Genomic DNA, 16,244 nt, shown 5'->3' with positions numbered 1-16,244 from the left:
TCTGTGTGTGGCGTCTCGTAAGCACGCATCCAAGAGGAAGCTACGGAAATGAGCGGACGCATCGGTTTACAAAATGCTTTTCTATGTTTGTGAGGGACCGATATGTGATCTTGAGTGTGAGGAAATCTGTTTCTGGCACTAGTCATGTTAATCACAGTACAAGTGTGTGTGTGTGTGTGTGTGTGTGTGTGTGTGTGTGTGTTTTTTCTTTCCACTTTTGCAACACATTGTTGAACAGAACAGCACCAAGAAGAATCTGTTTCCCAGAATATATATATTTTACACACGAACAAAGCTTCATACATACTATACATACATACAGTCTTACATTCATACAAATAACATATCGGTTTATTGGCTTTTTTTATTTTATTAAAAAAAGCAATTTGATAGATTATGACTTTGTATACTGTGTTATACTGTTAGGGCTAGGTCACTGTTAAAAAGCATGCACTTTCTTTTGGTTGTGTTCAGATCGAGTGCTTGCAAATGAGTCCAAGTGCGACGCCTCGGGTAACTCCGAGTGTCTCATGTGAATCGACTAGGGTTCAGACGAGCCGTCAATCAAATCGAGCGGTTCTCTGTCACCGGGTAACGTTCATGATCCTGCAGGATCTGTTGTATGCGACACGCTACACCCGAACCAAACCGCCCAGAATTATTTGCAAACACTTGTTGTGTCCATATTTGTTGTATTGCACTGATTTTTAACAAGGCCCTTTCATTTCTTCTTCTTCTTCTTTTTTGTTTTGAGGATTCCACATTTCCCGGAGTAGCTTAGAGGGGCTTCTTGGCATTTAGTTTGTGTTCGTTACATCCCACGTTTTCCGCCTGGAAAAAGTCTCACATTTCCTCTGACTCAAAGTGGGTATATAGTCGGGAGGAGGTTGGGGGGGATAGAATAGCTTGATTGATTATTGATGTATTTATTTCCAGGCCAAATGGTTCAGTTTGTCGCAACATTAACAACAGAGCCCCTCGTCCGCCTCTTCGTCCTACTCTTCTAGTGACTGGACGATGCAGGGCGTGACTTCAAAGGGCATCCTCCCGCCGACCGAGTCGGCCATCTGTGCTGGCAGTCCCGGGCTTGAGCCTCTGGTCGAGGGGACCTCCTCCCTCAGCGGGGACGGAGTCAAAGAGCACGGCTCCGGCTCCAAGGTTAGTGTTACCTCGTCCACCTGTGAAGACAGGAAATTAAGAATGTACAAGAAACGTTTGGGATGCTGCAGTTCAGCCGTGTCAGGGCCAAGTAAGGCTCTGTTCTTTTTATTGGGCAAGTGTTTGCATGTTTCCTCACTAATAGTATATATTTATCTATATCTTCATTTTAATCTAACCTCATTGAATCATCGTTTTTTGTTTTTTTTAGGACTCTGGGACTGGGGCAGAAGCCAAAATCCAGGGATTGGGTCTGTTCCAGTTGAAAGCACTCACCTTCGTCAGCTCCTCCTCTTCCTCTTCGTGCCGTTCAGGGAAGCCTTCATACTCGAGCTCGGGCTCCTCTCCGACCGTCTCCACCACGCCTCCGACCATGTCAGCCAGCTGCCCATTCATCTGCCCGACGATGTCCACCTGCAACCAGTTACGTTTACTGATTTAATTGCTTGCTTGTTTCTGTTGCACCCACTTTAAACTGGAAGAAGATGCAACGGGTGACTGGCGTTTTAACACGCATCAGTTCACACACTGACATTAAACCCTTCAGTTTTACTGTCCAGTCACAGAAAGAAAGAAACAGAGACAGAAGTCAGGAGGAGGGAAGGAGGTTGGAAAAGCAGAATATGAGCTCCCATGTCCTGACCCCAATGCAGGACATCGGAGAGACGAGACAAATAGTAGGAAGGTACAACAGACACAGATGCTGAATCCAAATGCTTAGAGTTGTAAACTTGCGGACTTAACAGCATGCTACTTTGAAGACCAGGCATGTTTTTTTAAGGGTGTCCTTTTGTCAAAAATCCATCGGGTCCGCTAGAGGCTGTCATGCAGACTTTTGGCAGTGCTCCATGCAGACATTCAGCCTGTTTCCTACCTTGCTGACTTCCCTGGCAGTCTCTCCCATCATTCATTGCACTACAGATGTGTGCTGATATAAACAAATCCAGATCCAGAAAACAAAAAAAAATACAAATTAGCAAAGAAGAGTGTCAAACATGATGCAAAAAGACTAAAAGGGCTGTTAACATCTATGATGAGTGCACTCTTTCCACCTTCTGAAGACAGGTGCCTGAGGAACGACATCAGAGAAGCTAAAACCTCGGCTTCCTACAATAACAACAGTGTTAAATGCATACCAAGACATGCCGTGCTTTGTTATGTAACTGTTGGCCCAGCTTCGTTCTGCAACAATGACTGAATGGAGATGCCTGTCCTGCTTGCCTACGACTGTACACACAGTCTCACACGCCCCTGTTGCCCTTTGCGAACTCCGACCGAATATATTAAACCACCATCTAGTCCGCGGAGTCTGTAATCCGACCATTTGGATTCAGCAGGGGAGTGCCTACGTGGTGTGGCTCGACCTGCGCGGCTCCCCACAGGTCAGCCAGCCGAGGGTGGGTGGGAGGACCGAGACTGTGGATGGTGCTGTTGGGAGTGGCTTGGAGGGAATGGGAGGCGCTATGTAGCCTGTGCTCCATAGACTGTAGTCAGAGATAGGAAAGGAAGAAAAGACAATTAATGAGATTTTACTGTAAAAAAAAATAAGCTTGGCCGGTGGCCGCATCTCTTGATTTAAAACAACTTTTGTTTTTCTTTTGGAATGAAGATATGGCCACCCACTAGTGATTTAAAAACACGCCAAAGCCCCGCAGCTACTGACATTTTCAGCTTCTTCAGAAATAGACAACAATGCAACAGTGACTGCATAACAACACATTTCAGCTAGGAAGGTTAGTTAGCCTCGTCATGCCAAAGTAGTTATATTCTTCCAACATTTTGCAGTCTTTACCAGAGACTTGTGTAAGTTTTTTTTTACTTCCTTCTTGTCACTAATAACTCTATCTACTTGTAAAACCCATTAAATGATGAGTATGGGATGGTGCTTCAGGGAAAGTGGGGAGATGTCTCAGGCTCTTATGCTCACAAAATTGACAGACTGATTGAAAAGCTTTATTATATTGTAATGCAATATATTCAATGGTCTCCTTCTGAAGAGAACCCATAATAATACACACAACAAAGCTAACGAGCTCATTTCTATTGTGGTCTCGGATCAGTACACCTTTTCGCAGACACACTCCCTGACCTTTTCACGTTATTATTTCATAACCCTCAGTCTCTTAATGAGCGCTGAGATGTACCAATGCTATAGCAGTCGGCGAAGCAGAAAGAGTCTTCGGGTGTCACAGTTCATTGTGACTCACTACATTTGCAGAAAACCCCCCAAAAAAACAGCCTGAGAGCTGGAAGCCAGCAGCTGATTTACACCAAAAAAAAAAAGCCACACAGCCGGCACAACCAACCAGTTTACAGGAGCCGAAGCCAAGAAGCTCATTCTCTAATTTTATTGTTTACTCAAGAAGCACCAGAATACATTGTGTGTGTGTGTGTGTGTGTGTGTACAACAACCGAGACACGAGTCCCAGCAACCCTGTGTCCGACAAATTACTTTTTACACTGATTTAAAAAGAGCAGTGCTTATCTAGTGGCAACCAACTGAATTGAATACCGCTCCGCTCACCACTCCTTTTTCCAGCGTGTCAGAGAACTACGGTGGCCTTCAGGTACAATACAAATGTCAAAGGCCCTCTCTAGTGCCAGCGTTTGGTTTGTCCGTTCTGGGCTACTGTAGAAACATGCTAGTGCATGCTAGCGTAATCCATGAAGAGGAGCCGCTCTCTATGTAGATATAAACGGCTCATTCTAAGCTAGCAAAAAAAACACACAACAATACTTGGTTTCAGATGATTATACATAGAAATAGAATATGAGTAGAACTGACATTGAGCTGTTTTCTCGCTAACTACCTAGCTAGCTGTTCACTATATATATATAATTAGCTAGCTTGCTAATCTGCTATCTGTTGATAGCAATGTGCTTTCCTATGCAGTGATAACTTGTTACATTTTACTCATTTACTTGAGTAAACGTTACTACTCCACTGCAAAACCTAATGGTACACATAAAAATGGCCGCCACTCTGACCATCCTGCTACTTTGATTTGAATGGGAGCGTACGTTCTGCTCCTATTCTATGAATCTATGAATTATGCATTAATGAATTATGAATCCTGTATTCTATTTCTGCCAATAAAAGAAATCCTACAAGCAGCTTTATAAAGTTGGCCAATACATTTAGAAGGAAACTTGATTCTGATTTGAACTTTTTCAGTAGAACAAGATGTTTCCCCTAAGCTCCCCTAGCTTTGAGTTTCCTGAATACAACCGTAAACCTCAATCATGCATCATCAGTCACGTTTCTGACACGTTTCCCCACTGCTCCCTGCGACACCGTCCCCGACTCCTCATTTAGAGGATTTATTACAAGAAGAACATTATTAGTGTCTAGAAGGAAGTGAAAAACTGGCAAAAAATATATCCTTCTGCACAAGTCTCTGGCAAAGGCTGCTAAATTGCTAAATGCTGGTAGAATATAACTGCTTTGTCATTTGCATTGGCATGACGATTCCTATCTGAAATGTGTTGTGATGCAGTTGATCACTTTTGTTGTCCCCTAACTAAGGAAGCTGAAAAAGCACAGCATTGCTTTCAGCTAAATGCTAACATGATGTTTACTATGTCCACCATCTTAGTTTAGCATGTCAGCGCTATTAGCAGTGGAGGTCAGCTTGATTGCCATTAGTTTTAAAAGGTATTTAGTCATAAACCGACAAAATGTTGACCAAATGTTACCAAAGTTAATGGCAATTGCTGTTGAGGCATTTAATTAAAAACAACAAATGTCATTCTCGTGGTGATGAAGGTGATGATGGCAAAACTCCACGCCAAGATGTTAACATATTACATAATCCAAACCCAGGATATCTGTCCAAAATGTTAATCCATCTTATAGTTGTTGTGATACTTAATTCTGGAATTAGGTTGTTAAAACAATAAATACATGAGCCATGCGGCGTTTATCTTGCGATGTATTTGTAGCAGTACTACTAACCTTTTACTTAAGTTCATGTTTTTTCTCTTATCATATGTATGCAGTGCTAGTATTCTAGTACTAGTGATATTTGGGTAAATTTAGATTCCCAGCTGTTGTTGCTGGTAGACCTGATGCCAGAGTCGTGAGTAACACGCTTCACAAGTGGACAGTTCACCTGTTGTTGTTGGAACTGCAGCAGCTGTTGCTGGTACTGGTGAATATGTTGGAGCTGATGCAGTTGGCTCTGCTGCTGCAGGGTGAAATGAGCGTGGTGCTGCTGAAGGTAACCGCCTACCGTCCCCTCGAAGCCCTCACCAGGTGTACCCGGCGCTCCGCTGCCACCTGGAACAACCATAAAAACACTTAGTGCTCAGAGACACAGTCTGGCGTTCGGAGGCGGCCCTAGAGAGAAGGTTAAATTCTCACCGGCAGCCATGATGTAGGAGCTCGCAGCAGGTGAGGCCACGCCCGAGGGCTGGCTGGTGATTGGCTCCCAGGCGTCGGATGACGACAGGCAGTACAGGCCCTGTGAGACGTAGGTGTGAGGCCAGACGTCCGCCGAGGAGTGGTGGAGCACCTGGTCTGTGCGGGGAAACGCCGACGGAGAGGTGGGGTGAGTGAGACAGGAGAACAGTTACACAGCAAAAGAAAACCAAGAACAAAGAGAAAGAGAAGAGGGATGGATTCCCCAAATCAAGAACTTTATGAATTACTTTGTTCACTTACAGATTTAATGTGCTTCCTGTTGAGTTTTAAAGTCGTGGTTCAAGGATTCAAAATTGGTCTTTTTTTATTACTTTAGATAAAAAATAATTAGAGCCGGCGGCCATTACAGAAGTGGAAAGATTTGAGCAAATTAAGAAAATTTAGAAAAGACATAAAATCTACTGTTATAGAGCTATGGGCAGGTTTGGGATAAAAGCATTAGACCGTATAAAGAAGAGACTTAAATCCAACTTCTGACCCTGAGTTGTTGATTCAGTCATCAGCAACATAGTTTAAATGCTCTCATGAAGCCAAACACAGGGATAAACCTGCCCTCTATGCAAAGGCAACAAACTTTAATATCTCCTATAAAAGTATGATTAGCTCCTCTGCAAGCAGTGTTGTTATTATAGAGCACAGCCATGCAGGCCGAACACTCACATAGACGGTGGAGGAGAAACATTCTCTCAGTCCTAATGCTGCTGTTTTAATCACCACTGTGTGTCTCTGTGTGTGTGTGTGTGTGTGTGTGTGTGTGTGTGTGTGTGTGTATGTGTGTGAACTGTACATGTATGCTGCATGCTAGATAAAGCACAGTACAGAGCCCATATGGTGCTGTTAATGAGAGCAGTCCTTGTGCTAACCTACAGGGTCACTCTGCTTTGCTTAACACCAGCAAGAGCTAAATGCACTTCGTCTTGTGTTTGAGCGGCCAGAAAGACAGAATAGTTTGTTTTGTTTCGGTCTTTCTGAAGTTATCCGGCCTTTCCTGTGAGGTCGGGTGGGTTTTTTCCTAATCTTGCCTGAGTAAACTGCTCTCTTCCCTTCCTTTCTCTCCATTTATATCATCCTATGTGCAGCTAAACTGAGCAGACATCTTACCACCTCAGGCTCAAACCACAATTTAGGATATGAGTTTGTTTCCCCAAATTCTTTGTTTTATTCATCCAAGTGTGTCGCACAAAAACACAGTTCATCTCCTTATTTGAATACAACTCGTCTTTTTGGGGATTTTTAAGAATGCTCTTACTCCAGCCCCCCTCGTGACACTCCGTCAGAATGTGTTCAGATGTTTCAGAAATGACAGGCTGTCGTCTGCATTTGTCATTCGGAAAGTTATTTTTTTTTTGAGTGAGTGCCCGATAGCGGTGAAAGGCAGAAATGTGCAGCTGTGTGGCTGCCCTCCAAAAGTCCTTTACAGCTGGTCGGGCGGAACAACTGACATGGCTGTTTTTAGTTTCCAGCAGAGCTCTTAATTTTTCCCAAACTGTGCATCTCTGCACAATAAAAAAAAAAACGTAATACTTTACCGTGTGGTCCAAATACATGTGATTGAGTGTTTAGAGCTCTGACACTTTAAGTCAAATATCTGTCGTATGTACAATCCAACTACACGAATCACAGTACCGGATGCTTGCAATGCTTAGAAGCACTCGGAGCCTGACTCTTGTAGCCGTGCCCAGTAGCCATTTGCAGAAGGGTTTAAGCTGCGGTACCTCTGCTGGTGATGCTCTCCTGGTTGACCTCGCTGAGGTGGGCGACGCTGCCCTGGTTGGAGCCGGCTCCCATACTCTCCCCATCCATCGAGGTCCAGCCAAACAGAGTGGCCTCAGAGATGGCAAACTGCTGCATGATGCCTAATGAGGGAGCGCAGTAACAACAGGGAGAGCTTTTAACTCACTGAAACACAATTAGAGATACAGTTCCTCGAACAAATCCCCAGTCCCAGCTTTGCTAACACACACACACACACACACACACACACACACACACACACACACACTTCCAAGTTAATTAGGAGCAGAGGAGAAAATACAAAGTGTTTAGTCCATGCAGGGATTCTGTAAATGCTGCAGACAAATATATGTGTAGAAACAACAAATCACAAATTATTAATTCAACTTTGCTAGATGTACCAGATGGGGCCAGAACCAATTAGATTTTCCAAAATTCAGTGAAGAAACATGGTGCACCAGTGGGTTGCAAAGATGAATATTCAAGAAAATAAAATGCCGGAGGTGCGAAACCTGTGATGCATCTTTCTGGGTTTGACCGCTTTGCAGCCCAGTCGTCAGGAAAATAGTGTTGAGGTTGTACGTTTGATACCGTTGAGTGTCGTAGTACAACGAGCAACCGTTGTCTGAAGTTATGCGGTTTAATAAGATTGTGTCTAGAAGCCACAAGTCACAACTGTGGTGAGATGGTTGAGGTAAGGCAAGCGACTTATGGGAAACCATCCAGTATAATATAAGCGTAAGAGTAGTCTTCAGGAAGTGCTACCCTGAGCCTTCCACTCAGCACTTATTGTTTTCATACTAGCTTGTTGCACTTATTGTATTCGTATTACTTATAGCACTAACTGTTATTCTTGTTTCTGCACTGTACTTTGGCTCTGAGTTATGCTCTGCTTCATGCTCTTAGATGCTTGTTTGGAAAAGGAAATGTACTTATGACTTCTGGTGACTAGTAGTTCTCTTGATTACCAATGTTGATGCACTTATTGTAAGTCGCTTTGGATAAAAGCGTCTGCTAAATGACTGTAATGTAATGTAATGTAATGAGTATAAGAAGCGAGTTAGTCCACTAAGGGCTTTTCACCAAAACTAAAAGTTAACGTTGTTATTCCTGTTACGTAACGTCAAGTCCCTCACTTTTGTTTTTATTTTTTTAACAATCTGACGTGTCAAAGACGCTTTTCAAACCACGCAGATAAACTCAACTGGACTTGTTTTTCTTCTGGTTCCATGTGTTGTGTTTATACCTTTCTGACAGCGCATCATGTGCACACTCAGAAGTTCCCTCACCTGCAGCAAAGCGAGCCTCCTTCTCGCCGTCGCTCAGGTCGCTGTAAGCGTCGTTCTCCATCCTCCTCTCCTTTTCCCTCTGCAGGTTGTTAAGTCCCGCGCTCCCCGGCGGCCCCGCAGTTGGTTTGCCCCAGCTCTGCCACTCGATCATGTGGGCGACGCGACCCTGGGCCATGGCGGTGGGCTTGGTCACTTTGTCCTTCATGGAGCGAGACACACCTACAACAGGTATCGGAAGGGGGGGGGGGGGGGGGGGGGAGCAGGAGGGCCACATTCACACAGACACACACACACACACACACACACACACACACACACACACGACACTGTCAGAACTACTTCTGGCCTCTGTGGTTGATGACGCCTCCAACTGAGGCTCAGGGGGGGAAAGTAGAATGATAGTGAGAAACTGTGTAATGTTATCGGGAAACTGTTTGATACATGAGACTATAATACATAACACCAGCGGGGTAATAAATGTACTGGGATGGATGTGTTCAGAGGGTGACTCGGTATGAGAACAAGACCTTGCAGCTAGTTCGCATTAATAGTATTTTAAGATACCTTTTGTAGTCTGTTAGGATTGTACAAATTAATTTGCACTTTTTAGTTTACTTTTTTGAGGCCTCTCCAGCTGGAGTAGTCGGGGGGGGGGGGGGGGGGGGGGTTCAAACGTGTAATGCCTTGAGAACACAACCGTGGCGTGAATATGTATCTGTTCTGGAACAAACCTGGCCTCTACCCTTTTTAAAACCGCTGCTGCTTTCAAACGTCCGTCAGTGGAGCTAAGCCCCAGAATATCTACCCGCCACATCCTCACCAACCTCAGCAGAAACCTTTTGAATGTGTCGCTTTTCAGTTATTCCATCCTGATAATCAAAATGAGTCAGGCAGTCACCTCTCACCATCTCTCCATGCCATTTTAAATGATAATGATGCATGTGACTAATCGGGATGAGTTCCTGGAACAAATTTACTGTGAAAATGAATAATTACAAGAAGTGTCTGCCGACCACTCGGCATTCAAACAAAGATGTCTTTTTGAGTTCAACGTATGAACCTCGCTGGGATTGAATTAGCTAAAAGTGTCAAATATTCTGATTGCTGTACGACTGAAGATCCTAGGAGTAATTCTTGAATAATCAAATGCATTACGGGAGGAATCTGCTCTGTAATAATGCAGACCTTTGCTGAGCAGGTCAGAGATCAGGTGACTCGAGCTCACCATAGTGACAAATTGGACAGGGCTGCCTGTGTGCTCGTTTGAGAGTTTGTTGAATTGAAGAGCGAGGGACAAGGATGACTGCCGAAACGCTGAAGATACCCATATTAATAATTAAAGCCGTTACTCATCTCTTGGTAAACAGAATAAATTAGATTCATTAGACTTTCTGTAATTAAAAACGTGTTGCAGAGACGGAGAGAGGCAGAGGAAAGTAATCCTTGGGTGTACACAGAACGTTGAGACGGGTCCACTGGCAAATCTCTGCCCAATTAAGATGCAAATACAGGATTCAAACCAGGGACATGTACTCAGAGTCAAACGCTTACAGAGAGGCTGATCGATTAAAAAAAAAAAAAAAATGTAATTGAAATCAAACGGGCATGAATTAACAGAGACGGCGCTTCGGGAAATTGCTCCCCCGGTCCAGGGGGGATACTTACAGGAGTTATAAATAGAAACAGTTTTTCCCCGAAGACAAATAGAGCCAATCTCATTTGAAAATCAAACACTCCCTGCAGAGACTAATTGGGGATGGAAATAGGAATGGAGAGAATGGGGATGAGTGAGGGGGGGGGGGGGTGTTGGGGCCTCGGCTATTCAAAGGCTCAAAAAAAAAAAAAATCATGTTAAATTATACCAACAGGTTTATTTAAAGTGCACCAGACACAAGACAAAACAAACACTCTTTTACACAGACACACTTGAGGCGCTACACTTAGAACACTACGAAGCACAGAAGCACAAAGCACGAGATAGCACACAAGAGGCACCGGCCACTCGAAGTCACCACACCGCACAAATAAGTCACTTCTTCACAAGTATACCGAGCCACACCACCACGTTACAAATACGCTACATTTCCCAACACACCTGTGGAGATGCTTCAGTAGGTAATTAAAGTAAGTAATCTCACTTACTTTAGTTTCTTTGAAATCAAAGATCTGATTGGATTTCCATCAATGACTCCGCAAAATGTGTCATTGACGTCTGCTGTTGATATCAATGGAAGAGAAGGGAAAGTAGGAAGTGATATAGGAAGGGGGCACCCACAGGGGTGACCATGTTGGCTCCAAGCTCCTCCTCCTCCTCCTCCTCCTCCTCCTGCTGCTGCTCTAGAGTGAAGTTGTCTGTTGAGGCAAGGTTTGATTTACAAAATCTGCCGTTTATGGTAAAAGTGTCAAGATCATTCCTGGTTTTTTTTTTCCCCAAATGTGTCAGAGGATTTGTTGGGCTTGCAAGCAGTGCAGGAAGCAAGTGAAAGGAAAGGACAGGCAGAATGGAGTTTTTATTATTTTTTATCATACAAACAAATCTCAAAGCAAGAGCTGCTCTGGCTGCAAAAAGATAAGATTAAATATAAGTGGCGGTTTTGGCATCCTAATAGCACAGAAGTTTAGACATAAAATGGAAACAAATCGCTGGTTTTAGTCTCTCTCCCCACATTTCCTGTTAGCTGTCTGATGTCTAGTAAAAGGGATGAAATATCCCCAAAAATACACAAAATCCTGACTAATCCCAGCTAGATAAGGACTTCCTATTCAATTGTGATCTAGGCTTTCATGGTGTTGTAATGTGTCTGGATAGCTGTTCTATTCAAAGTATGGATGGTAGCTGACCCAGCTCATTTCTATTGCTAGGTTGGTTTTTTTGTTGTTGTTTTAGCAAGAGCAGAAGGCTCCATAATACCCTCGCTTTACTTCTAACGTTTTATTTTGTTTATCAGGCTACTCGGTTGGTTTTCACCAGATAAGAACAAGAGCGACATTAATAAACATAAGCTTGTCTGATGGTGTGGGCATGTTGCTTTCTAGCCTGGTCTTCTAAAAAGTACGTTCCCATACAACGAAACGGTCATTTACGTCTTGAGGGAACCGTGTTTACGTTTTCTTTGTTATTTTTTACGTATTACTAATACATTACTAATCAAAAGTGTAGGAAAGAGACTGGATATCGGGATGTATTGCTCAAACAAACACGGGACTTTCACCCAGGAGACTGCTGTCCGTGTCCCGTGTGAAACCGCTTTAGTATGTCACGTATTTAACTTGCATATGTAGCTTAAACAAATAACAAACTTACTTATTTCAAAATAAACCATCTTTTACTGGACCTAACCAAGTAGTTTTCTTGCATAAACATAACAAACGTAATAAAAAGTTTCCCTCGAGACGTAATTAAGAATGTAGTTTTGCTCAACGGGAATGTAATTTTTAGGAAACAGCGTCGTGCTTTTGTTACCCAGTGGCTCAATTTGTGTAATAAATCAGTTTGTTTTCATGCTTATAAGAAAGCAAAACACTGCACAATGCACAGCACAAACTGTGTGTACATTTAAAGGCCGGTGTGTTGCTGGATGAATATTGCGGCACAATTGGTCCTGTTTCTTTTTTTTTTAATTAATTAAACTCCATTCTGCAGAGTGGAATGAATGGTTTGGTCATACAGACTTTAACCCAGCTAAGCTAATGCTAAATGACAATTTCAAACATGATCAATACTAATTAGTTGAACTTGGTTTTTATGCCCCATTTACTCTCGTTCTGTATTCGGTCTGGTGATTACTGGGGAACCCAAACCACACATTGATCATCCGGCTGCTGCACGACTCTGGCGCCAAATAACCGTCTGAATAACACAGGAAAAGAAAACAGAAATGATCTTTTACACGACAAGGGGAAAGGAAGTTTGACCCCCGTCACCGCTCAACAGCAACTTCACCCTGGATCCTCCGTGGAGCACGTGGAGGCAACATGGGGGCTGTTTTACCATCTAGCAGCACAGACACACACCTGACACACCTGTCAGAGAGGACTTAGCCAGGGCACCGATCCCATAGGTCTGGGCGGGCTTCCTCTTGAGGCGAGGCAGGATGGAAGAAGTGTCCTCCATAGACGACTGAAGAGAGAGAGAGAGAGAGAGAGAGAGAGAGAGAGGTGAGGTGTGGAGCAGAGAAGATGGACAGGAAAATAAAAGAGACAAAAAAAGAAGAAGATATAGATGAAAGGAAATAAAGATGCAATGTGGCAGGAAAAGTGACAAAATAAGTTTAGATGAGAGAGAGAAAGATAAATGCAGAAACGATAAACAGAATAAAAGAAATGGAGGTGAAGAGAGCAGATGATTGAAGATTCAGAAGATGGTTTGAGGGAGATAGAAGAAGAGAAGGGAGGTTATAATAGAGGGAATAAGAAAGGAGGGTTAATTATTCAAACACCTTGTGAATGCCTTACAGGGAAAATTGCTTGAAAAGAACAGAATCATATATATATATATATATATATATATATATATATATATATATGTGTGACTAAAATAAAAATGGATGCTTAAGTGGTGATTCAAAAGCAATTTAAATGGACAACAGAGAGTCTTTGGTGAGCACAGCAGCTTATAATTGGTTGGTTGATGGTATGGAACAGATACTGATGGCTATACAGTCGTACTTTAACTGGCAGGATTTCAATACATGCAGCACAAAGATTAGATAAACAGTGGAAAAGATGTATGTATTCAGACGGGAACGTTTGAGCAGATTTCCATCCGATAATTTGGGCTTGCGCTCGAGGCTTAGACCCGCGTTCTCTAGTTCAACACGGGTCCTCCCTCTCGCTCGGCCTCCCTGTGGCTCTGAAACCACTTTTGAAGCCAGACATAAAAGGAGAATGGGGTTCACAGACACTTTCAGACCGCGTGAGCTGCTCCGTGTGCAGCAGACCAATCTGAAATGGCTCCGTGCTCGTGTGATTTCTGCCGTACTTCATGGCGCCAGCGCTCGCGGGCAAACCAACAAGCAAACTAATGAACACAGAGACAAGAGCCCGGCTCCTAATGAGGTCCTCCCAACAGCTAATTACGCTGGGAAATGGAAGGAAAAAAAAAAACCCACTGTGTGTTAGATGTGACGTCCTTTTGAGTTTAAGTGCTTCTGCATTACTGCGTGATATTATCTGTCCTCTGTGGTGTGCGAGTGGAGTATCACCCAGGCGTTATTCTATCTGCTCTGAACCCTTTGCATGTACTCGTGACATTATGTGGTGTATTCATACAGCAGCCTGTGAATCTGCAGGTATACAGAGTTATTATAGAAATCCATGATCAAGCATTTCCTCTCCATTAGAAGAAGCTTGCTCATCCTCAAATGTTATAAATCAGAAGTGAACACATATTTACTTCCAGTGAACTCATGTGAAAAAACAACAGAGATCTGGAGAAATATCAACAATTAGTGTCATCATGATTCAAATCAGTTATATAGAAGCAGCTGTTTTCATAACACGGTCTCACTCCCCACAGTGGCCCCTCGCTTCAAACTGTGACGCTCAAAGCACCCCTCTGCTTTTCAGTTTTTTCATTTATTTTGTTATAAATAATATTATTTATCCCTTCGAAGTTCAGAATCCCTTTTACAAGTGTTTCCTGGATAAGATGGGAGCATGATACAAATAACAGACTTAAACATAAAAAGGTAATAGTTCAAAACAGCATAAAAACATAAAACAAAAACAAAATCACCTAATGAGACGACAGACTTAAAACAAAACAGCAAATTGGATCAATCAAGTGTCAGTTGGTCCGCTTTTTGAGCATTATGTCCTTTAAAAATAAACTTTTGTGTTCACAGGAAACGTAAACTTCCGACGTGGTGAACTCACTTTTTAGGTTAACTTTTGTCGGGTATCAGCAACATAAGCCCTTAGTTACGCTTCGGAGAAGATCACGGTTTGGGTTCAAATAAGAACGTTTGTTAGGAAAAAAATACTTCCAGACGAACGTTAAGTACTCAAGGTAACTAAAGTAAAGTGAGTCAACTTTGTCTCGGACACTAACAGCGGTCTCCTGGGTGAAAGTCCCTGTTTGTTTGACCTGACTGTCTGCCCCGAGTTTCTCGCTCATTATACTACGTCAGTTGATCTGCCCCCCCCCCCAATATATTAGACTTAACCAGAACAATGCCACATTAACAGTCTTGACTGTTACTGTATAACAGGAGGAAGCCTTCTCGTGGTTTAAGGGAGGATATGTCTCTATGTTTGTATCTACATGTCTATTTCACCCAGAGTGTTGACGTATTGATAGGGATACATATTCCTCAGGCATTTCAGTAACACTAACAACGTAGACTTGGTCCACCTGGCGAGAAAAACAAACGCTCTCTTTGGGTCAGCAAGGTCTTTGTGTACAAGAAACACAGACTCTGCTTCTGTGTGAGTTTATTTACCTCTGGGCATATTTGAGTCAACAAAGCATTTAACTTTGTGCAGATAAATTCTGCTGAAGGTGCAGAAACAGCTGAGTGGTGAAGCACTTTATCAGGCGGTGCTTTCAGTAAAAACTGGGACTTGAATGAAGGCTTCAGCTGTGGATAAGATAAGCTTATTACAGCCTGTTATCTGTCGCTCTGTGTATATATATATACACACACACACACACACAGTATACACGGCTTGCAGTACAGTAGATTAGCAGAGGGCCAAGAGAGGAGACGCATGGGAGGGAGAGAAAAGGAAAAACCGGGGGATAAGAGAGAGGGAGTGGGGGAGAGAGATAAGAGAGAGACGGAGAGTGGCAGGAAGTGGTGGGAGGATAAACCAGAAGGATGTCAACTCGTGTACTCAAAGACCAAACTCAGGTAGTGGGTGAGCGATGGAGGGGGAGAAGCAGATTGAAACAAGGAGACTTACATTGATTCCTTCCCAGGAAAACTCGGTACGGACATGCTGGGGGAGGGAGTAGAGGGGAGGACGGAGAGGGAGGGAGGGAGGAGGAGAGTGCAGGTATAGCAAAGGCGGGGAGAGAAGAGGGAGGTTTAAAATAGAGAAGAGGAGAAACTGGTCTTTAGGCTTAGTCCTGAATGTTTTCAGTCCTGAACATCAGGGTGTCGGCAGTTTCCTGCTTGTTTAAGTTTAAAATGTCACATTCATTTTGAAAGGTCATAAAACTTTTTACTTTCAGTTTAGAACTTCAACTTTTTATTTTAAGAGAATGTGGCACCCTGCATGTAATCGTGATTGACCCAGTTTTCATTTTATTCTAAAAACTTAATAATTCATGGGACAGTATTTTCTATATTTTGAGTCTACATAGTGTTTGTGTATCAGAAAGGTACTTGAGTCGACTAATCGGTTGTTTCGGATTAGATTTTTTTTTGTCGATTGCTTGTTTTTTTGTGATTTTTAAATAGATAGATTTAACAATACATTAACGAGAACATTTTTTTTGGTGTTTGTTTGTCAAATTAGGTTCATCACACCAAATACACCACGGCTTACACGTGACTTCATCACATTTGCATTTGGATTTGGCAATATGGAAATAAAATAAGCACTATATAATTAAAAGCACCCTGACTTTGAGGACACATTCATAGTAAATTGGTTCAGAAGAAAGCAACAAACAGATTTTAGGTTGTTTTATT

General features: G+C 42.9%; 1 protein-coding gene across 8 annotated transcripts in view; it reads right to left on the bottom strand.

Moving 5' to 3' along the window:
- Positions 1–257: 257 nt before the first annotated feature.
- The window catches only part of LOC137872933 (protein FAM131B-like), a 48,226-nt gene continuing 32,239 nt past the window's right edge, over positions 258–16,244 (bottom strand). For 2 of the 8 annotated variants that reach the window (XM_068711450.1, XM_068711451.1), the window contains exons 3-11: positions 15,511–15,546; positions 12,619–12,724; positions 8,605–8,823; positions 7,297–7,437; positions 5,522–5,677; positions 5,271–5,437; positions 2,508–2,642; positions 1,435–1,572; positions 258–1,178 (exon numbers count right to left, since the gene is read on the bottom strand). In XM_068711450.1, the coding sequence (XP_068567551.1) occupies positions 996–1,178; positions 1,435–1,572; positions 2,508–2,642; positions 5,271–5,437; positions 5,522–5,677; positions 7,297–7,437; positions 8,605–8,823; positions 12,619–12,724; positions 15,511–15,546 (1,281 nt within the window). In that variant the 3' untranslated portion in view covers positions 258–995. The remainder of the gene's footprint in view (positions 1,179–1,434; positions 1,573–2,507; positions 2,643–5,270; positions 5,438–5,521; positions 5,678–7,296; positions 7,438–8,604; positions 8,824–12,618; positions 12,725–15,510; positions 15,547–16,244) is intronic. The other 6 variants (XM_068711453.1, XM_068711454.1, XM_068711455.1 and 3 more) reach the window with 4 other exon arrangements.

This window comes from Cebidichthys violaceus, unplaced genomic scaffold (genome assembly GCF_023349555.1).
Source record: "Cebidichthys violaceus isolate CVI_PGR_0920_01 unplaced genomic scaffold, fCebVio1.0.p SCAF_16, whole genome shotgun sequence".
Lineage (NCBI taxonomy): Eukaryota > Metazoa > Chordata > Actinopteri > Perciformes > Stichaeidae > Cebidichthys > Cebidichthys violaceus.
This window is presented reverse-complemented; position numbering and strand designations above follow the sequence as displayed.